The sequence below is a fragment of the Sesamum indicum genome, linkage group LG10 (genome assembly GCF_026168435.1).
Source record: "Sesamum indicum cultivar Baizhima isolate 11 linkage group LG10, ASM2616843v1, whole genome shotgun sequence".
In the NCBI taxonomy this organism is placed as follows: Eukaryota; Viridiplantae; Streptophyta; class Magnoliopsida; order Lamiales; family Pedaliaceae; genus Sesamum; species Sesamum indicum.
The window spans coordinates 17128349-17151757 of record NC_142666.1 but is presented as its reverse complement, the minus strand read 5'-3'; the positions used below and the strand labels follow the sequence as shown (position 1 = coordinate 17151757).

The 23409-nt window shown below is 32.5% G+C and overlaps 2 protein-coding genes across 3 annotated transcripts; one reads left to right on the top strand and one right to left on the bottom strand.

Moving 5' to 3' along the window:
- Positions 1 to 687: 687 nt before the first annotated feature.
- Positions 688 to 5214, top strand: LOC105171878 (Homeodomain-like superfamily protein). 2 transcript variants are annotated; one of them, XM_088885756.1, is made up of 7 exons: positions 688 to 1246; positions 3050 to 3126; positions 3259 to 3313; positions 3562 to 3640; positions 3724 to 3793; positions 3872 to 4483; positions 4594 to 5214. In XM_088885756.1, the coding sequence occupies exons 1-6, from the start codon at positions 1051 to 1053 to the stop codon at positions 4289 to 4291; spliced, it is 897 nt and encodes a 298-aa protein (XP_088741882.1). In that variant the 5' UTR covers positions 688 to 1050; the 3' UTR covers positions 4292 to 4483; positions 4594 to 5214. The 2 variants fall into 2 exon arrangements, with proteins under 2 accessions (XP_088741882.1, XP_011091432.1); XM_011093130.3 differs by having other exon boundaries at positions 694 to 1246; positions 3875 to 4483.
- Positions 5215 to 7340: 2126 nt separating this feature from the next.
- On the bottom strand, positions 7341 to 10533 carry AP4.3A (protein kinase family protein). The gene has a single exon (XM_011093131.3). It carries the CDS (start codon positions 9992 to 9994, stop codon positions 7523 to 7525), a length of 2472 nt encoding a protein of 823 aa, XP_011091433.2. The 5' UTR covers positions 9995 to 10533; the 3' UTR covers positions 7341 to 7522.
- Positions 10534 to 23409: the final 12876 nt, after the last annotated feature.

Here is a 23409-nt window from a genome sequence, read left to right as displayed (position 1 = left end):
TAGTATAGACATAGAATATAGAGATAATTACACATCTCTCCCCTGAGGTTTGTTGTAATTACACGTAGACCCCTTTACATCTAACAAGTTTGCTTCTGTCTAACAAATTAGTCCATCCATTTGCTAAAATTCACCAAATTTGCTAATATTAACAAAAAAATTGAAAAAAAATCTATTTTTACCCCAAATTGATTTATTATTGACTTATTGCAGTTCAAATAAATCATTTTATGAACAAATTACCTTCATATGTATTCACACATTATTGAATATGAGGAGGTATATTTTCAATGTTATAAGAATAACTTAGTTCGAAAAAATTATTTGACCTACAATAAGTCAGTAATAAGTCAATCGAAGTATATATCAATTTTCACTTAGTTTTTCTGTTATTATCGACAAATTTGGTAAATTTTAATTAATAAGAATTAATTTATTAAATGAAAGCAAACCTCATGAATATTAAATATAATTTCTCAAATAACGTGAAGTTTAAGTAAATTTAAGGAAAAAAGAGTCTAACTATCCCTAAAATATAATATTGGTGATTATTACTTTAAAGAATTAGAAAAAAAGAAAAGAAAGAAGTCGGGTAGAAGCTGGCGAGTATTATACCGTATGTGTCCATAGTCCATGCGAGTAGCAGTACTTCTCTCCTTCATCAAAAAAGAGTCCATAGAAAATATCAAAAATGGCAATGACAGCCCATCCTACATGTTATTGTTTCTTACCCTCTCTCTCTCTCTCTCTCACACACACACACACACACACAGTGCAGCCATAGAGAGACAAAGACAGATACAGGCTAAAATACCAGACAAAGACAGTACACAACAAGACATCGCTGTCTTGTTTCCTTCACCCAACGCCCCCCCCCCCACCCCTTTTAGCTTCCAAAACAAACAAACCATTCTTCCGAAACCACACAAACCAAAACTGGATTTTCTTTGCCTACCCGTTTCGGCTTCCGGGTTCTTTCAAGAATCTTCTAGCTGACGGGTTTTCTTGAATGAATTGAGGCTGTGAGTGGGAAAACGAGGAGAAAAAGGAATGTATTCTGCTTTGCCAATACACAGCTTGGCTATAGACGCTACTGGAGGGGAGTACCATGGGTCCTTGGACGGCACCAACTTGCCGGGGGATGCCTGTCTTGTGCTCACCACCGATCCCAAGCCCCGTCTCCGGTGGACGGCGGAACTCCATGAGAGATTTGTTGATGCCGTCACACAACTCGGTGGCCCTGACAGTGAGTCCCCTATACATATATATATGTCCTTTGTGTGTGTGCGTGCGAGTATGTATGTTTATGAATATATGTAGGGGAATGACCCTGATGGTTGGTTCCCATTTCCAGCTGTTTGTGGTTGAGGGATGGTACTAATGTCTTCCAATTATGGTGGCCCTGAGTTGGTTCCCCCTTTCCCTTTTGACTGTCTATGTGTATGTTTTGTGTTCTATTGAGAAGGTAGAGGGGTAGGGGGAAGGAAGCCGAAAGGTAAGGTCTGGAGGTGGAATGTTTCATGTTCTTCAGTTATTGGTAAACAATTTGTTGGTATTTGACGCAATTACGGCGAATTATTTGGATTCCCGGTGTCGTCGTTGGACGAAATAAAAAAATTAAATCAAGAATGTGCTTATTTTGGAGGGAGGGGGCAGCTTGTAGTGCTTGTTCCAGGTCTTGTCAGTTGATATAAACATGTCCGTTTATACGGAGTTGCAAATATATACATGTGTCGATTCATGTTGAATGTGCTGGTTATCTTTAAAGAACTTCGGTTGGAAGAGAAGTTGAGCAATCTAAAGTAGCTCTGGCAAGAAGCTGGTGTAAAATGTGAGATAGTAAGTGAAGATGAAGTGCGAAATGTTGGGATTTCTTGGTGTTAATGAAAAACAGAATATATTTGATCCCATGTTCCCTTGCTATCAATATTGCAGTTGCTCTAAGTTTTGCAAATTGTCTGTGTTGTTTTGGACCTAGAGGGGAAGAAACTGTTCTCCTCTTTGTAGAATTCAATATTTTTCAGATATGAAGTTTCAGTTTGCTAGAGGGTGATGCTTAAAGGGTCTTATAATTCCTCATTTGTGTGTTCTCCAATGATAATTTGACTTTCCCGATAAACACGTTTCAGCAGGCAACTGCTACGATTTTCCTTGTCTCATCAATAAGTGCATAGGAGAAATGCATAAACAACAACTGGGTTTTTCTCATTTATGTTAGTTGAGTTCTCTTGGTAGTTGGTATTTTGGTAGATTCGTGTTTTCCCTATATCGTAATTTACAAATTTCTGATTTCCCACTCGAATTTGGAATCAAAATCACCAATTCTCCTACTTTGGATCATTCATTTGTTTTCGTTTCGTGGAGATAGGTGAGTATTTGAAAATTACTTCAAAAACTTGATGAAGGCCTTCCTTTGGTTCAAGGTTCTTGTATTCACACTCCTAGTTAATCACTGTCATACTGCCTTGTGACAGGCTATGGTTAAAATTTTGCCTATTCATTGTGTTCTGAATGTATAAGTTTTTCTTGTTGAGTTGGACGCATAATATATTGATAACCTTAACAATTATGCTCAGAGGAACGGCTTAGGCTGATATACTTAGAAAGTGTGACCCTTGTAGTAAAATATTAAGGAGAAAACTTGTGACATGAACTTAACCTGATCAAACCAGAGCTGTCCACTTAGCTTCAAAGCATAATGGTTCATGATAAAACACTGCAGATCTTTGTGGTGCATCTAATAAGGAAGTTCACGAGTTACTATCTTTTGTATTCCACCAAGTATTATATCGAAGTACTTAGTTTTTTTCATACTTCCATTGGAAGACAATGTTTTCTTGGAACACTGACCGGTCTACTTTGAAAGAGATATAAACACATAAAAAATATCTTATATGTCCATTTACCTGATCCTGCATTGATGGACGTTAAGAATGTTTTCAGGAACAAGATCCTGAGCATCAAGAGCAATTACGTTACACAATATTTTGACTTACTTCTTTTGATCATTTAGTTGGATTTGCAAGCTAATACATTCCTTGTATGGCAGAAGCGACGCCAAAAACAATCATGAGAACAATGGGAGTTAAAGGCTTGACTTTGTACCATTTAAAGTCTCATCTGCAGGTACGTTGTTAACATAATATCTTCCCCCCCTATTTTCAGGGAATTTTACCTTGATATTTGCGATTAATTTTCTATCCAAGACATGGAATGATTTACTATAAGCACGGGCTGCTCATTAACTTTATATTGCAGAAATACCGCCTGGGAAAGCAAGCAAACAAGGAGTTAACTGACAACTCAAAAGACGGTACTCACTGAAGCTATCTTGCTTTACACAATCTTAGCCTTTTCGGCATTGCATATTATATACCGACAGTGGTCTTTGCCAATTTTCATATTTTCAATTGTAGAAGAAGTGGAAACATGAAGTCAAATTCTGATAAAAGAGTTGTTCATAGGAAACTATAGTTATTTCTCTGTACCATATGGATAAAATGATAGCTTCTTGCTATTTGGCTAGGAACTAATTGATTGATTTGGTTAATATGGTTGCAGCATCTTGTGCAGCCGAGAGTCAGGATACAGGTTCATCTACGTCAGCTTCGTCAAGAATGATGGCACAAGATATAAACGAGTACTTTACACCTCTAAGGATTTTCCTTGACCAAATACTTGTTCTTCCTATATAAATATAATTATATTTTCACATTCCTACAGCGGTTACCAGGTGACTGAGGCTTTGCGCGTGCAGATGGAAGTTCAGCGACGGCTGCATGAGCAGCTTGAGGTTTGAATTTGATTCTATCTCTTAGAGCTGTTGTGAAATCTCATAACCCAGTTGTCATAAAAAAGTGAATCTTCTCAGCAGGTTCAACGCCGTCTTCAGATCCGAATTGAAGCACAAGGCAAGTACCTACAGTCAATCCTTGAGAAAGCTTGCAAAGCACTTGATGATCAGGCAGTGGCCTCTGCCGGGCTAGAGACGACTAGGGAAGAGCTCTCGGAACTAGCAATCAAGGTTGCGAACGACTGTCATGGAATGTTGCCAGTCCCTCCTGCAACCCATGTTACCTCAGATATGGATAAAAGAAACGCTCCAATAATTCCTGCTCGGCTAGGCGACTGTTCCACGGACAGCGGGTTGATCTCAAATGGAAGCCCAATATCTTCATCGGCAGCGGAGTCACAGGCTGCTGCACTCAAGAAAAGGCCACGCCCATTGTTCAGCACCGGAGACTCAGTGCCTCTTGACAGCAATATGAGAGCAGTGGAGTGGATGCTATGATGTCAAGTATTGGAGAAGCAACGGTGGTGGATATGTCGATTTCGAGAACAAAGCCAGTTCTCTTTTCTTTACCGTTTCTGCTGTGCGAACTATCGATGGTTTTGTACATTCTTCCAAGAAGATCATAGAAAGCTTAATTCCACTAAATTTCACCCTCCTCTGTATTTATCGGGACGATTTTTAAATATTTATGTAAGTGCAATTTTTTTCGACATCTCATTACACATTTTATGCTCATTTTTTAAGTGAACAGTATAAAATAACTGCAACATCTCTCTGTGGCTTGTGACATTTACATGCAGATTGGAAAGTTTGAATGAGTTTGAAACCAAACAAGCTACAAAGCAGCAAAATGGATTAGATTTTGCTCCATTGCAGAAATTTCTGAAAGAAGGTCAGAAATGATGCTACATAACTTCAGTGGAGATGTAACATTTCTTGCCAACCTATCTATTACAAATAGTATATGAACATTTAACAACGTTGTTAAGTAGAACGTTGAAGCATGTTTGATTGAACTTATAAACACTTTAAACACTTCAAAATTAACACAGACACAAAGAGAAAATTCGGAAAAGAGAATGAAAGTTTTGATTAAACACGCAAAAACGTGACTGGGGCCACCATCTGGATTTTGAATTTATGCCAGTAACACTTTTTCTACTTTGTGTTCTGTGTGTAAAGGGTGGAGTGAATGGCTTTCTTGTAGTCAAAACCCACAATCCCATTTCCACTATACGGAAAGAAGAAAGAAAAAGTTCTCATTCTGAGCCATCACAGTTTTTCTACATTTTCTTGCACCCCATTTCCGCTTTCACTTTTCTTTAAAGAAGGAAGTTAGGATTAGTACATACTGGAAAGTTAGAATGAGCTTCTGTACTTTATTGGGTCTTTCACTGTCAAAGCCATGAAAGATTCAAAAGGCAAGTCTTCTTTTTTTGTCATGATCTGATTATATTGTTTGCATTACTGTCCTTTAGTATTACTGTGGGCAAGAATCTTTTATGTGTATTTTGAAGGTCAAGAATGCATTAGTTGGCTGATTTACAGTGGAAGTCTTATACTGTTTACGAGATGTTTGTTGATATGCATGAATGTGAGTGTCTGTGTTAAGTTCTTGTAGCTTCCAGAAATGTGTATGTAGTTGGGGGTTTGGTGGGTGGGTGTGTTATGGCCGTTTATGGCATTTTGATATAAATAGTTTGATAGAAATTGATTACCAGTTTTCATATCAAGAATTCTATTAGCTCTAAGGAAATATTGGTATTAGGATGTACATTATTCCTACTGCTTTTAGTTATACAGGGGATGTTGAGACGTCACATCAAAAGATAATGTACCAAACATTTCAATCTTTTTTGTTAGTTATGTCAAAGGTATTTGAAGATTGAATCAGAGCAGCACCAAAAGATTGGAAAAAAGTGTGAATAATTAGGAAGGATGAACAGTTTATTTATTATTGTTTTGGAAATCTTAGAAGATTTGAGATGAAGTCCATTACAATAGAAGGTAACTTCTTTCCATTTATGTAAGAGCACGAGGTTGTGAATGGCATGAGTTCTTGTTACCTCTATTAAGATGATTTTTCTGTATCATGTTTGCTGCTATGTTTGAGATCAAGTTACGTCTTGTTAGCTTAAATATGGCCGAAGATATTCATCTGTTATGCGCACATCCCATTTGTGGTTTATTCTCCGAGCTGCTTTATTTTCTTTGCTGCCAAATATCAATATTTCAGTGCATGTGTATGCTGAAGGCAAAATATGAGGAGATGTTGATGCAAATAATCCCTGCAAAGATGGTTGGCCCTATAACTCAAGAGTTACTGTTAATGGTTGTTGACACAAGTTCCTTCTGGCTTTTTAGCTCACCTCAGTCATCCTCAGTGCTGAAGTCATTGTAAAGTACAACAAATACTTCTGCAACAATTAAGAGAAGTGCTTCAAGACTAGCAATTTCAGATCAACTGATAGCGGAATATATAAGAAATTTCCTTAGTTCAGAGGACTGATGGAGATTAGAGGTGTCTATGAACATTAAACTGAATCCCAATACTGGAAGGACTATATTTTTCGTTTTAGCCACAAGAAAAATTCTGATGAAGCTTTCTGATATCAATTCTCTATCCTTCTTAATACAGATGAAGGTTTATATGGTATAATTGATATTGAAGAAATCAAGAAATGCTTTTAAATGTGATAATTTTATGTTAGAGTGCCGGAGACTTGATGATATTTTCTATTATTTTGACATGAATGAAAATGAAGGAGTAAAGGAATGCAATTCATTGAGTTCACAGTTCTATTTCTCATTTGTATCCTCATAGATTCTTCTACGTCATCTATCACATCATACGGATTCCTACCTTCTAATCTTCATTTTAGGAACTTTTGCCTTCAAACTGTATACTATGGCTCCTACACTGTTTGTTTTGCAGATACTGACTATGTGGTCGCAACAGATCGAAGCCATTCAATAGCTGAAGTTCTTCTATTTGTCAATAAAAATGGCATTTGGAAAGATGCAAAGGAAAGAGTGGTTAAGGCATTAAGTGAGGCTTTTGCTAGGAGAAATCCCTTGCACATGATGAGGGTGCAATTTAGTTATCGACTCTTATGTTGAAATTTAGACATCTAATGATTTCCCTGCTAGAATTCCACAGAAGTTGGATTCTAATTCAATTTTCTTAACGGACTTATCTTCCCTGCTATAGCACTAGATCTATAGTATTAACCTTTATGTTAGCCCATCCAATACTGGCTTTCTCACATCTTCAACTATGCAGAAGAAACAGGCTCGGACAAAAATGGAAAAGCACGAGTTGGGTTGGGATTGAGCCTAATGATGGCGGTCCAGCTTAATAGATTTATATGTAAGTGAAGAACAAGAGAGAAGCTGGGAAACAATTTGAAATGAGGTTAGACTGCTATCTGATATATCTAATTCTGAAGTGTACATGAGCACTGTTTTGAGCAATTGGTTGTTTCTTCTGTAGTCAATTTTCACTCCTCTGCACCATTTCTCAATGAACTTGATGGAAACAACTCTGTGCCCAAATCTGCTTGCATTATGTTCAAATCATTTCACACATGGCTTGTTTACTCACTAACGTCTGTCAGCAATACAAGTTTATCTTCTAAGAACTTCAAAAATCACTTCAACTACAAAGACCAAGAACAACATAAGTTTTAGTTTGCAAAACCTCATACATAAATATACAATCTACATATATCACTGTATTCCAAGCGCTTGAATTCGTCTAATGAGACTCAAAGCCGATGCATTTCTCTGTCTCCATTCTTCTCGTTTCTCCTTCTTTTGCCTGGCCTCCACAAACCATTGATCATTACCATCCAGTATGCTTACTATCTGCCTCATGCTTGGTCTTAACTCAGGATTTGACCGTGTGCATGCGATTCCCAATTTTATTAGCCTCACAAGTTCTCCATCATCATATCTTCCAGCCAACCTCCAATCCACCAATTCTTGATATGGCCTTTTCCTCGCCTCGAATTCACGTACACTTTTTACTAACAGCACATCCTTGTGCCGAAAGTCAACTGCCATCCGCCCAGTGACCACCTCAAGCAGCACTACCCCAAAGCTATAAACATCAGCCATCGTAGTTGCTTCCCCAGAGTCGACATATTCTGGTGACATGTAACCAAAAATCCCTCGAACAGATTTTTTCTTATCAACAACTATGTGATGACCGTGCTCGTTTCTTGTTAGGAACTCTGCAAGAGCGAAAGAACCGAGCCTCGGGTTCATGTCTGGATCTAGTATAACTGCAGAAGATGTGATACTTCTGTGAATCACTTGCTCATCCCATTCCTCATGGAGATAGCAAATGGCAGAAGCAAGTGATTTGATTATGTTGTATCTGTGGTGCCAGTGTAACTCTGATTGCCAAGTTTTATGTTCATGATGGAAGAGAATGTGGCTGAGAAGGCGATTTGCCGAGTAATCATAAACAACGAGCATCTCCCCCTGTTCAGTGCACCATCCACGGAGTTGTACCAGGTTACGATGGCGGAGCCTTCCCAAGTTTTGAAATTCATTTGCGAATCTCATCCGCAACGCAGGGCAAGTCTTCATGCCCAGCCGTTTCACTATAACATGGTAACGGTTCTCAAGAAAGCCATGGTAGGCAGTTCCAAAGTCGACCTCTGCCACCCTATGTGAGTCAGAGAAATTATTCGTGGCAGAAATGATCTCCTCATAGGTTATGACTCTTGGAGTTTCAACAACAGGGAAAGTCTTTTTGGGCTGACATCTATTACTTGATGGGACGATACTGCTTGTGTCAGACTCGGCACTAACATAAATGGTTTCTGCATTAGCTGAGACAAAGTCCGATGAATGGAATGCAGTTGTACTACCACTGGTTGTTCTAGATGATTTTGTGGCTGCCGTATTGCTCGTGCTGGTGTTGGTTGAGGATGATAGGGAGATGTAAAGAGGGTGGGATTGAAATGATGGAAGATCAGGTAATTTACCATATATGTTGCCAGAAAGAACTTCCATAACCCATTTCATACTCGGCCGTGATTGAGGATCATGAAATGTGCACATAAGGCCAACTCGTATGAGTCGTTCCATCTCCGAGAGTTTGTACGACCCATCTTGGAGTCGAGTATCCCCAGCCTGCAGAAGCGCTCCCTCATCGGAAAGGCGTCTGATCCAGTCCAGGAGAATGATCTGATCATCAGGGTATGTGAGATCAACAGCTCGTCTCCCGGAAACTACTTCCAGCACAACTATTCCAAAGCTGAAGACGTCTGATTTTGCTGTGGCTACACTTCTTTTCTGAAAGCTTTCAGGTGGCAAGTACCCTATTGTGCCACCAATTCTTGTGGTCTCCTCCAATCGAAACCGTCGATTCTTCAGTACTGGCGGTGTCTTGGGCTTGTACTGAAGATCGTGTTCCAGCCACCTAGCCAGGCCAAAGTCGCCTAGTCGTGCATTATAATGGGAATCGAGCATAACGTTGCTCGTCTTCACGTCTCGGTGTATTATCTGAGTTTCCAGCTGTTCATGGAGATAATTTAGAGCAGCTGCTAAACCATTGACTATCTTCTTCCTTCTCTCCCAAGTGAGAGGAGCAGAGTCCACATTCTCCGGCCTTCTGAAGAGTACTCTGTCAAGACTCCGGTTGGGCATGTAGTCGTAAACAAGTAGTAGCTCCTCGTTGTGAATACACCATCCCCTCAGCCTTACAAGATTCCGGTGGCGGAGATGAGCCACAGCCACCAGCTCCGCCATGAAAGTCTTCTCAAAGCTCTCCCCTCTTTCCGCCAAGCACTTCACAGCAACCACCGTTCCATCACTAGGAAGAATCGCTCTGTAAACTCTGCCAAATCCTCCGCTCCCAAGAACTTCACTCTCATTGAATGCATTAGAGCCTATATACAGCTCAGAGTAGCTGAATATCCTCGGATTTTCTCCACCAACCTTCTCTTTAATCTGCACGCCTTCTGCATCAAAGAACACCCCGGAAATCGGCACTTCTTGGTGACAGAAACTGACCCATTTCAAGCCAAAGAACCGCTGCAAAGACCGACGAAGGATATCAAGAGCCGGAGCGCTACAGCCCCAACTAGACGACTCTTGGCCTGACAGCTTGGCGACTTTCTTTCCATGAACCTCTTTGGGTTCATCAAATTCTGCAGGTAAAATGAAGCAAAAGCTCTTTAGATGCATGGTGGGAACTACGGTGTTACGAGCTGCTTGAACAACTTTAGTTGATCATTGGCAACAGAAGAGAAGCTTTTGAGGAAAGTTCTGAAAACGAACACGAGAGTATTAAATGTGATGAACCAGATTCTTGGTGTGCTTCAATTCAAACAGGATTAGGTTGAAGGGTTTGAATTATGTGGCATGAAGATGAACCGGCCAACTAAACACCTACCCTTTTTCTGAGCTGGAAAAGAAGGTTCTTACATATACATATATATAATTTCAGAACAAAAAAACCAGCATTCCACCAAGATGTTCACACTGGGCTGCCGTTGTCTGTTTCTCATTTGCTATAATTTTCATGGTCTGCACATGCTTTTATGGGAAGTTTCAGACGCGGGCAGTGGTGTTTCTTTTATTACAACTTGGTTTAAACTTAAAAGTGCTGAATGATACACACGCTGAATATCATACAAGCAAAGGAAGAAATGTCAAGAAACAACTGCTTCTCATACTAATAGCCAAGAAAGCCTCACGGAACACTCACAAAAAGGTGCCTTTTGACTATTCGATTTCTTTCACTTTCTTTTCTTTTCTTTTTATTTTTTCTGTACATATAAATAATTGGCAATTTGGTTTCAGAAGCGTCAACAGGGAACTAATCCAACCCGTGTGATGTATTTTAGATAAAATATATATTGACCCCTGTATTTTGCTTATTGTAATATTTACCCCTTGAAGTTTAAAATTCATCAATGCAGTTGACTATTAATGAGATAAGTTTGAAGGTTTAATTATCATTTTGTCCACCGGATTATTTCAATCGTCTTCAATATCAAAGACAAACGGCTGCTAATCTATACTAATATAAAAAAGAAAGAGATTTCGTACTCACAAATGATGGTTAATGATACCATTCCACCAATTTTTTGTAAAGTAAAAAATGTCAGTCGACTAATAAGAGAATTAACTCATTCCACTTTTCAAATTATACATTAACAGATAAACTAGTTTTCTTTTCTTTTTTTATTGTAATGTATTGATTTGTATATTTTGCTCTTATATATAATATATTTTAAAATGTAAAAATTATTTATTATATGCACACAGGAACGGAGCAACAACTAGTTTTTAAATAAAGAAAGACAAATTCATATTTTTAGTCCTGCAACTATAGACTGTTAGCATTTGTGGTCTTTATAACTTATTTTATTTACACATTTAGTTCTTTTTTTGACAAATTTAATTTTATGTTGATATAACGACCTATAATTACAGAATAAAAAATGAGAGCTACTCCAATGTGAAAGAAATCAAAATTGTCAGCACAAACTAAATTTATCAAAAATGATCAAATGTGAGATATTCAAATTAAATTCTTCAAAAAATAACTAAATATATAAATTAAGTAAATTATAAAATCAAAAATACTAACGGCTAATAATTACATAATCAAAAATATAATCTTTTATATGGAAAAATATCCCATGTGAAACATTCCAGCAAAATTTTCTCCTAGATTAATCATAATCCATGTGATTCATAGTGGCACAACATACAAGACTCAATTTTGGAAAATTACTCAAGAATGGAGGCATGAACAACAAGATGAAATATGAATTGATTAAATTATTTGACTTTTTTTTTTAGATAAAACAAAAAGAATAAATTTCACGTAACATATTTTCTCCTTGGATTGTTTGTAGTTCGTGCGCCATGGGTTGGAGCAGGTCTTCGAGACCCACGCCCAAAATAATAATCAAGTATTGACTTCAACCAGGGTATGAACCACATGATTTGAATTTATAAAAGTCTTTGATATTTTTCCAAATATCAAAATATTAATTATTTATTTCGTGGGTGTGAAATGATAATTGCACCGTTAAATATAACAATGTTAGTCAATGGCATCGACTATTAATTTAGGGGTGCAAGTGATAATTTTTGAAATATAGGAGGTAAGTTTTTATAATAAACAAAATAAAAGGGGGTAAAGCGCAATTTACCCCCATATTTTAATATTACTGACGTGTCATTGATTATAAGCTAAGCAAATATTGATAAATGTGTTGAGTATGACCACATGGTAGTTTGTGTGCATCATCTGATGTACATAGAATTAAGTTGAAAAGCTCATTATTAGGCCCGAAATTATTTAAAAATACGGGATAATTGCGTTTGCACTCCTTAATATATATTCGCTGGAAATGTCGACATCATTTATATAAACTATTCCTATTTTTTAAAAAAGTTACATACGATACTCTCCTAAAAGTCAATATTATTACACAAACTACCCTTACTTTTCAATTGTCAGAGATAATTTCAATAATTATGCAAAAATCAAGAATAATTTACATAAATAGACCATATATCAGGACTAAAAATGTAATTATCCCTGAAAAATAATTAAAGTTGATGTCCTATCACCTATGTGGAGTCTTCAAATGTTGTTTATTTCAGCTGTTACTTGCTCCACTATATGTTTTTTTCTTTCTTGATTGTAATAGATTTATGGTGTAGTCATCATTGAATTATTATGTGGTATGTGGTGTTTGGTACAAAATTTCTTGGATTTGGTTAAGTAGAAGTCGGAAAAACATGTACTTGTGGGGGAGAATGTTAGTCTACAATCTATTTAGATATTAGTGTACAATCTTTGAAGTAGGTACAAAGATTTTTCATATTATATTACGAGGTATAATTTTTTTTTATTATAAAATAATATTGTGTTTTATATTGTAATTTATGTACGCATATTTCGAATATAGATTCATGTTCTTCATAATTTTTTTTAAATATTATATACGTGGGTTGTATGAATAAATTACAATAAAAATATAGTACTGATTTATTGTGGAAGATTTAGATTTAACTCTAAGATTTGAATTTGGAGTATTTATATATATATATATATATATATATATAGAAGCGGTAATTATATTATTACGTCACAAAATATCAATAAAATGATAATTATAAAGACACTATCGAAAAATTTAATTTTTGCTACAATATAAATGATTATGGTGTTAAGTTCGTGGTAAATCAATATTATTAACCACACTTAAACAAATCAAAATAAAAACTCAAATTTTTACCACAATTAATTAATATTCGTCGTGGTTGCTAGTTATAGCTAAAACATTTGTTATGTTTTAGCCACACTTGCAGAAACAACGGCTAATGGCCGTTGCTAAGCCATGATTGATTGTATTTGCCATTTTTTTATTTTTTGGCCATAGTAATTAACCATGATGAAAAATCATATTTTTTCTAGTGAGAACAGTGAAATAATAAATTACGATGAAATTATATAAAGTGAAATAAATACCTACATATTTGGTGAGACTGAATCATGAATTTCTACTAATTCATGTTCCTCAAACTTAATCACTAAATTAAAACTTTATTAGTGGAACTCAAATAGTTATTTGCAAAAATACTTATATTATTTTGATTGAGCACCAATGTTTTTTTTTTCTTGGCGACGTGTCTTTTTTAGAATAAGACTGTAATACTTATATAAAATTACAGCACGTAATACAATATATAATGATATATCGATCAAATCGTAAGCCGCATTGTGTTCATAAGTTAGTTAGAGAATTGTCTTATTAAGACTCATATGTGGAAGAAAGTTAAGTTTATGATGCTTATGGATAACTGAAAACAAATGCTTATCCACGAAATTATTGTTCCTAGTTTTACACATTGTAAGAAATTGGTAAAATTGTAAATTTTTGTTTCATATGGTACGTTTTTTTATTATTATTATTTAGATTTATTTGTGAAGGTTTTTTTTTTTTTTTTTAATTTCATCTCATAAGTTTGACATTTTTCTTCATTTTAGTTCTTACATGTATTTTTTTGTCCAATAATTAATAGAGTCATTAGCCTTTTTTTTGTAAAATTTCTATTAATTATTGAATGAAAAATGCACACGGAAACTAACAGCGAGAAAACTTTCAACTTTTGAAATTAAATCGAATTTACCAAAAAAAAAACTGAATTGAAAAAGATCGTAACATATATGACCAAAAACTGCAATTTTCCCCAAGAAATTGATTCCCTTTGTTCCAAGATTTATTCTCCATTTGTAAGTTGTGAAGCCAAATATTTTGAGGGTTCTTCACATTTGTTATTACAGTTACTTTTTTAATTAGTCCTTTAAAAAGTTTATTATTTGTTATTGCAATAAAACCCTATTGCTTGCACAAAAGGAATATTAATTTATACATTAAATATATTTTTTATTTAATTAATTATATCAAAGGCTTTTTATGATAGTTCGTTAGTTAAAATCCAGTGTAAAAAAGACGACAACGAGGTCTTATTCAACTAGTAAAATATCAAAATATTAGAAAAAATAAACACCATAAGAAAATGGTTGATCGATAGCAACAAAAAAAATTGCGTTGAGCTAATTAGCAAGCAAAATTCTCGTATTAATTCTTATTATTTTAATACAATAAATTTATTTGCTAACGAATTTAGCAATAAAAATTTACTTGCTAACGAATTTAGCAACGAATTGTATAAAATATATGTTAAATAATATAGATTAACAACAAAAATTTTACTTAATAAAAAGCTTTGAGACTGATTTTAGCATTGATTTTTTTTTTCCCGTATATATTGAATGATTTTCGTGTATCGAAAGAAGAGTAATGAAATATAGTGAACAAGAGATTCTTAAAGGTGTTCGGTTGAACTTATAAGTTTTTCAAAATATATTATAAAATATTGAAAGTTTATAAGCTGTCTCAATTTGTCAAGTAATTTTTTTAAAAAAATATAAAATTTCAAGATAAGATGTTTTATTATTTTATAAGATCTTAGAAAAAGTAATAAGCTCAACCCATCTGTTTTTACAGGATTTTTTAAAAATTATTTAATTTTAACATCTTAAAAGACCAAAACACCCTCATATTTATTTGATATCAACATTTACTATTCATATAATTGATTTTATTTTTGCCCCCAATAGAAATATTTGTCACACAATCCTAAGTTCTAATAATTTTGGTTATCCATTTTCTCATTATTACAATATAAACAAGTTATTATGCCAAACATCGTAGCTAACATTTTATAAACTCTTACATTCTATTTTTTTTAAATATTTTAAAAAAATTTCTTTTAAAAATAAAATTTAATATTTTTAAAATTTTAAAATATTTCAAATAATCTTAGCCAAATACCCTGTTAGTTGTTAAATAATTAAGATGAACACATTAGCATAAAATAAGAAGGAAAACAATTTGTGCAGCTTGGTCATAATTTCATAGTATAGTTGATTTAAAGGGAGACAATATGTCTCGTAAAGTTGCAAGCTTAGAATTTTTTGCATTTGGTGTCTGGCTAATGTCTCCCCATTTGAGGCCACTAATGGCGCATGTCATCTGACACTTCGCGCAATGTAATAGGTATTTGTCTTATTTTATATTAATTTATTTTGTTATTTTTAGTAAATTAAAGTATTTTTTTAATTGATATATTGCTCTATTTATTTAAAATATTAATATAATTTTGTATTTATTATCTTAGAAAATATATATATATATATATTAAAAATGTGAGATTAAATATTAGAAAAAATCGTAGATCACAGGCTTAGTTGTCTCACATGTTGCATTATTCAGTAGCATTTGTAAGAATGAAGTCAGGTGTCCTTTCAAAGCTTCTCGTCTAGAGTTGATGATACCGGCATGCATCGGGTACTAACTGTAGATGAGGGGTTGGAGCAGCTTATGAGTTCCAAAATTTTCTTATCTAGTAAAGCGTTTTGACAAAAAATATAGGGATAATTACACTCCCCCTTCTTGAGGTTTAGTGTGATTACACGTAAACTTCTTGTGATTTGAGAAATTATATTTAGTACCTTTAGGCTTGTTTCTATCTAACAATAAGTCCATTTGTTAGTCAAGTTTTACCGAACTTGCTTATATTAACAAATAAAGTAAAATAAAATAAAAATTTATATTTACCCCTTATTGACTTATTATTGCAGATTAAATAAATTTTCTTATGATCGAATTATCATGATACGTCTTCATATGTTAATGCATGTGAAGATGAATATTTTCCCCGTTATAAGGGTAGTTTAGTCAGAAAAAAATTACTTGACTTGCTATAAATCAGTAATAAGTCAATTGGTGGTAAATATAAATTTTTATTCAATTTTTTTATTAATATCAGCAAATTCAGTTTATTTTTACTAACGGATGAATTTATTTATTAAACAAAAGCAAACCACAAATATGCTAAATGTAATTTCTGAAATCATAAAAAAATTATACGTGTAATTATATCAAATTTCAAGAGATTAACCCAAAAATAAACTCAAATAAAAGTAAAACAAACACCTATACATCCGACAGAATCAAACTCATGACCTCAAACTAAGTTATGAGATATCAACCTTAATCACTAAGCTAAAATATCATTTAGCGGTGAAAAAAAAAAAGAGACGTCGAAAACCATCTTTCGATCAAGTCATCTTCTATATGCATTGAGTGTAAAACTACCAAAACAACGAATGCTAAAGCACCTCAAAATCGAAACGTCCATTAAATGAAATATGTCCGATTCACACTTTCGTTACTTTTTACATTCGGAAGATATGAAATTTTTGCACGATACGTAATTCCTAATATTTCTTCACATAAATTATATAGTTTCAAATAATGGAAGAAAGTTGGGAAATGAAAATGACAAATTGCTTACACATGGAAAGATGAAGAAGTCCCTATCTCAGAATTTTGTTTTTGTACCTAAAATTGAAGCAGAAAGAGACATATATTGATTGAAATGTTTAAAGTTTGTGTTGAGGATAAAAAAGGATGAGGTTGCAAGAAAAAGTCAATAGTTCAGATGGGGGTTGGGATAATGGGCAGCGGGCAGCCATTAATGGCGGTAGTTTAGGCGTAAAATCACTCACATATATCAAATCTTGTTTTTGATTTTATAGAAACGTAAATAAATTATAGGGGTAATTATACTCCTTTCTTCTGAGATTTGGTATAATTACGTATAAACTCTCTATGATTTGAAAAATTACATTAAGCACACATAAGAGTTGCTTTCGTCTAACAAATAAGTCTCTCCATTAGTTAAAATTAATCGAATTTGCTGATATTAACAAAAAAGTCAGAAAAAAAATTATATATTTACTCTCGATTGACTTATTATTGATTTATTACTGTAGGTCAAATAAATCTTTTATGATCACATTATCCTTATATGTTTTCACGCATTAATGCATGTGAAAAGATATATTTTCACCGTTATAAAGATAGTTTAGTTGGAAAAAAACCACAAGGACTAAAAGAATATTATGTATTGATCCTGGTAAATCCATTTGATTTTATAGAAAAATAAACCGAAATATTTCATCCCTTTTGACTTGACCAGGAAAGATGTTATCCTGGAAAAATGGATCTCTCCATTTTTGAGAATTATCTAGAATTTTTTGATTCGTTATTCATATTCATGAATCGTTCATTAGAATTGACATTCTCTATATAAATCTAGTAAAATCAATCTAGTAAGCGGGATCAAGAAATTATCGCCGTTTCGACTACCACAATAGTGTAGTCTGTTGCTCCCCTTTCCTGTAATTACACTAAACTTCATAGGAGGGGAGTGTAGTGTGAAAACATATATAATTTCATAGTAAGCGGGATCACTAATTATATATGTTTAGTAACAAGAGTTTTTATTTTGTTACTATAATAAACTTTATAGTTTTAGCATTAATAATTACTTTGTAAAGTACTTATTAGCAAAATCAGTGACGAAACATTTTATTTGGAGTTGTCACTAAAGATTAAAGACAATTAGTGACGCACACATACCGACGATCTAAATTATTGTCACTATATTGTGTTTATCACTTAATTGTATATAATAATAATTTTTTATGTATAAGTTTTTCATTAATAATAATTAAATTCATTCGGTATATATTTTCAGTGATAATTTTAAAATTTAAATATGATATTTTACCAATATTATATTTTATTGCACTGAAGGGGTTTTCCACCAACTTAAGACCATTAATGTACTCTAAAATTTCTAAGCATTGTGGACTTATTGGTTGTGTTAGATTGTCTACTTGTTTAAAATCTTGGCATGGGGTAGTTCTGATCAAACTAATAATAATTCTTCAGCTAAGAATTTATGTAATAGAAGCTTATAAAATAAAATATTTAGGTTAAGAAAATCTCAAAAATAAGTTGAAAAATTATAATTCAATAGTTGTAGATAATTAGTATAAAAGCTCGTGGGCCGTCATATTTAAAAAATATAAATTTTTTTATGATTAATTACCATAGTTAAAAATTAAAAAAAAAACCATAACGAGTACTAATTAATTACAATGTGTTATTAGATGTTATTTCTGTAAACTGGACCAAAATATTAGTCATAATTAAGGACTACGGCAAGTTTTTTCGTCATAGTTAAAATCATAGCAAATGTTGACTAACCATTATCAATACTTAAATTCCTGCATTGGTTTTGTTTGCTCGTGAAAAAAAAAAAAAAATTGATCAAACTGCTATAATTTTTAAACCATGATTATTTATCATGTAGGGAATAATCCGTTTTTGTATAGTATTTTAAATAATGTAATTTCTTGATTTATTCTTGTGATGGACTTGAAAATTTTAATTTCAAATTTATTACTTTTAGAGTTTAATTAGAAGATTAAATGTCAAAATTGTTACCAAACACAAAAAAGACATCTTAATTGAAGTTTTGGATTAAAAAATAAGATTAATTATACAGCCTCTAATTACTGATATTGAAGTAATGCTTTAGCAAGAAAAAATGTAGCTATCATGCTTCCCAAGCTGCACTATTCTTCCTGTTAAACCAACACCTTATTTAAAAATTTCAATTATTAGAAGGGAAAATTATTTAATATTAATATTTTAATTTTATGGATTAAGCTAATTGTCAACTTATTTCCACATTGATATTAGTTCTAGAAACTATGATGACATTAAATGTAAATATTTTAGAGAAATTAAACATTTATTGAAGTTTAATTTCATGTGTAAATGTTAGATGGATGTAATAAATTGGGCTACGTGTAATTGGGCTCATTACATACATGTCATAAAACAAGGCCTAAAGCCCATGTAATAATTTTCAAACATTTCCCAACTTAAAGTTTTCCTTGCTAGAATTGCAAATAAGCTAGTACTTAAATCTTGAGGCACATTTGGGACACCAATCATAAATGAGCATATTGTCCCTAATTAGTTTTCTTGAAGTGTATAATACGATAATTCGAAAGTAAATATATTTTTAGCTCAAGAATTTATAAAAACTTTCCATAGATTATTTGAAATTAAAAGTTTTTGATGTGGATAAATGTAATGCCTCGAGTTGGATGTTTAGAAAAAGTCAACTCGAGAGCTCCTATAAACTGCCCTTAAAATAATTCAAAAAGCTTTTTTAAAGTTAATAAATTGACAGTCAAAGTTACAATATTTTAATTTTGAACTTGTAAAATTTTATTATGGTGAGTAAAAATTGGTACAAAAATACGAAAGGAATCCCTATACGAATAGATATCATGAGAGTTGCATGATCAAATAGAGCCCTACGTCACCTCAATCAAAATAAGAGAATTAAATAAAGGGCAAAAATGAGATTGCGGATTTATTACTATAAATGTGATAAGCAAAATTATAAATATAAAAAAATGGGACTAGTCGAAAAGAGACGAAACCTTTAATAATTATGATCGCAATGACAATTATTTCGTAAGTGTAAAGGCTCTCGACTTGAGCTACGGAGTCAAGCCTAATCCACTCAACACCCTTACTATCCGTAGGCTGAAGGTCCGCCAACCTAGTTTCTGTCGCCCTGTTGATGGTGCAGCTCTCAGACATGTCCAATAGCAGCATACACACCCAAATGCTACATCCCCCTAAAAAGGCGCCAGCAAGGACGTATATATCAACTAAGTTCGACTGGATAAAAATATATGTAACTAATTTTCTAATTGATTTGGTTGAATTCTTCCTATTGGCATAAGGCCCAGACGAAGTCAACAGAAGAATCAATACTATCACTAAAATTAGACATTTCAAGAATTAAATCTCTTTAACCGATATCTAAATCTCTTACTATCTGCTCTTATAAATAGTTGTTCAAATAAATCAATCAGGTAACTAAACTCATTCAATCCAACAAAAATATGAAAACATATTTTTGTTTTTTCATTTTAAATAAAGATGTTAATGAGACACAAAATTGGAGAAGGATAAGAATGTCCAATACGAGACAAAGACGTTGGAGAAGGATAAGAATGTCTAAAATAGTATATAGAGAGTGTCGTAGAAATTAATATTGGAGAACACAAGTTTGGGAGTTTATTATGCAGATTCCTCGAAATCTGCTAACCTCTGAGATTTGTACGACCCTTTTCATATTTGCCTAGAACGTATATTTATCCTGTAATATATATTATTTAATATTATCCTTTTTATCCTTACCACGACAAAATATAAAATTACTTCGAGATATAAGATAATAACTTTAAAGCCGTAATCGAAAATATATGTTGAGTGATAATAATTTTAATCTTATTATTATATAATTATTTTACTAAAAATATATAATTTAGTAATAATATAATAACAGAAATTATTTGCCATCACTAACTGTCTATAGCGACAATTAAATTTATGCAGAAATTTTTATACTAATAACAACTATTATAAACTAGTAATCATTATTAAAAGGGTAAATTACAACCATCTCTTCGGAATTTACATAATTACAAATTCTTCATCATTTTAGAAATTATAAATACCCCGCTAATTTTAACGTTCGTCTAATAACAAGCCCATTCCATTAGCTTCTATTAGGTTTTCATCTATTTTTTATATTGAACTGACTTAAATGCCCTTTTACATTATAAATTAAAATTTTATATATTTTTAAAAAAAATTACAATATTTTTATGAATTAATATTCCGTATAGAATATTTGTTTTACGCACCCTAACATTTAAAAAAAAATCAACAAGAATAAAATAGTAATGTCTACTTCACCATCTAGGGGCTGCATAATTATTTCTATTTGAGGGGGCTTTTGTAATTATGTCAAACCTCATGGGAGGTAAATGTAATTTACCCCTGGTAAAATTATGAAATTCATTATTGTCATAAAATAATTTTTTATCACTAAAAAAATAATGGTCAGAATAGTCATTTTAATTTTTCTTAATAACCTCACAATTATATATTTTTCTCTCTCACCCACTACTCAATATTTCTCTTTTATCTTACTTATCCATGTTCTATTTCCTCCCAAACTTCTACATTTTTAATAAACTCACAATTACAGTTTCTTTTCTCTTTCAACTCACTTCTTGTGTCTTTCTTCTAACAGACATTTTAATTACTATTATTTTTTTTTATATACTCATATTACTATTATTTTAATTATTATTATTATTATTATTATTATTATTATTATACTTTTGGTCGTTATACTTTGGGTTAAAGACTCAAAGTCGAATTTGATCCCAAAATTTTTGATGCATGGTTTTGGTCCTTAATTTTCACAAATTGTTATGATTTTTGATCCCCAAACTTTTGAAAACACAATTTTGGTCCCTAATTTTTATAAATTATTAATGATACCCCCTCTACATTATTTGTACCTGCCTAACGCTTAAACACCAGTCCAGCTGGTATCAAACGAACTGGCCATGAGCAGGTAGCAAAGGCTCGCAAGGCCCTTTCTTTCATTTGTACTAAATTGGCAGGCCCGTTGTCAGCTCTCCACATCATCATAGATAGGCAGACATGTCACATAGATTGACAATAAATTGGGACACATTATTCTAAAAATATCTCCATTGAACTCCTAGTCGTTTGGCGGCAAACTTGTTGATAACCAACAAGTAACCGAATCCCAAAAGATTAGGGTAGACTAGCAAGACTTAGCCAAAAGACTATAACTTTTTCAAGATAATTCCAAACTTTGAGATCCTTTTTATGTTATGTAGCTAACTCATGTAGGTTTTCATTGGCACCAAATTTACCCAACAACTCCCTGGATTCCGCTCCACGAAGGCCTATAAATAGAGGTTCTATGCAATCATTTGGTAACATCTACCCTCACACTCAAACTCTTATTTCTCTCTTAATTTTGCAACTATTTTTTAGCTTGTACTTTGCACTTCACATGAATTATACCACCCTATCATTATATTCACAATTACTCTTATGTTGGTTCAAATTTTTTCTTCATTTTTATTAGTAAACTATACTAACTTAAGCATTGAATTGCTAATCTTTATTTTGTAGGTTAGTCCCTGTTAATTTTAGGATTTAAAAATACTTCGATCCTTGTTGTCCGACTGAAATTCGGTAAGCATCAATTAAAATTTTGGTCCATCTGGTTCCCTTCTTGGTTACGTCTTTAAATTCAATTTTAACGATTGGACCAAATCCTAACAATATATAAAGATAATGCACCAAATTCGTAGCTCAAAAAATTTAGGGACCAAAAATGATTTGACCCAAAGTATAGGGATTAAAAATGTAATTTACCCAACAAATTCTAAAAAACTTTTTGAAAAATACAGTTTACATATATATATATATATGCAGAGAATTTTCTTTGAAGATTTGTATTTGGGAGGATGGTCTGAAATGGACCCTAAATCAAAATTTGGAGATGAGGATGGGGGAGAGCATTTATTGCTAGAGATGGGAAATGTTTCCACATAAATAGTATTTGCCTCGTGTGGTGGACGATGATAAATTTTTACATAAAATTAATTTAAAACATATTATTAATTTTATTTTATATCATTAAAAAATATATTTCTTTATTTTTTTTTTTGAGAAAACTTGAAATTAAAAAAAAATTCCTATTCAAATGACACCAGAAACATAAATTTAACAGATATTATAAATGTCAACTTTAATTTTAAAATGAGATATATTTCTCTCTATTTCTATAAAAATTTGAACCTATTAAAATTATTTGAACTTAATTTGGTATCATTTGTTATCATTATTTTAAGGAGTCATATTTATTAATTTTAATTTATATTATCAGAAAAATTATTTTTTATATTTTTTGATAAATGTATTAAAATAAAAAAATCTATTTATCCAATTTACATTAAAAAAAATAAATTAAGATGGTATTGCAAATTATATCAACATGAATTTCAAGTTGGATATAATTTTTTTTCTAAATTTAAAAGTTATTCACTAAAAAGCAGACTTGCAAATAGTTTTGAATACATTAATTATAAATATGCAATTTAAAACATTAAGAATAAAACTTATATAATAAGTAAATAAGATAATAAAATCTCTAAAGATAAATAAACTGGACAAAAACATATATATAGCAGAAATATTGCATAAATTATTGTCAATTATATTAAATTA

What these genes read in the sequence shown, in the direction of transcription:
- LOC105171878 (XM_088885756.1), top strand. Translation starts at nt 1,051, where the DNA reads ATGTATTCTGCTTTGCCAATACACAGCTTGGCTATAGACGCTACTGGA. An exon ending in ATTTAAAGTCTCATCTGCAG is followed by an intron (nt 3,127 to 3,258) that starts GTACGTTGTTAA and finishes TTTATATTGCAG; the next exon opens with AAATACCGCCTGGGAAAGCA. An exon ending in GGCTGCATGAGCAGCTTGAG is followed by an intron (nt 3,794 to 3,871) that starts GTTTGAATTTGA and finishes GAATCTTCTCAG; the next exon opens with CAGGTTCAACGCCGTCTTCA.
- AP4.3A (XM_011093131.3), bottom strand. Translation starts at nt 9,994, where the DNA reads ATGCATCTAAAGAGCTTTTGCTTCATTTTACCTGCAGAATTTGATGAA.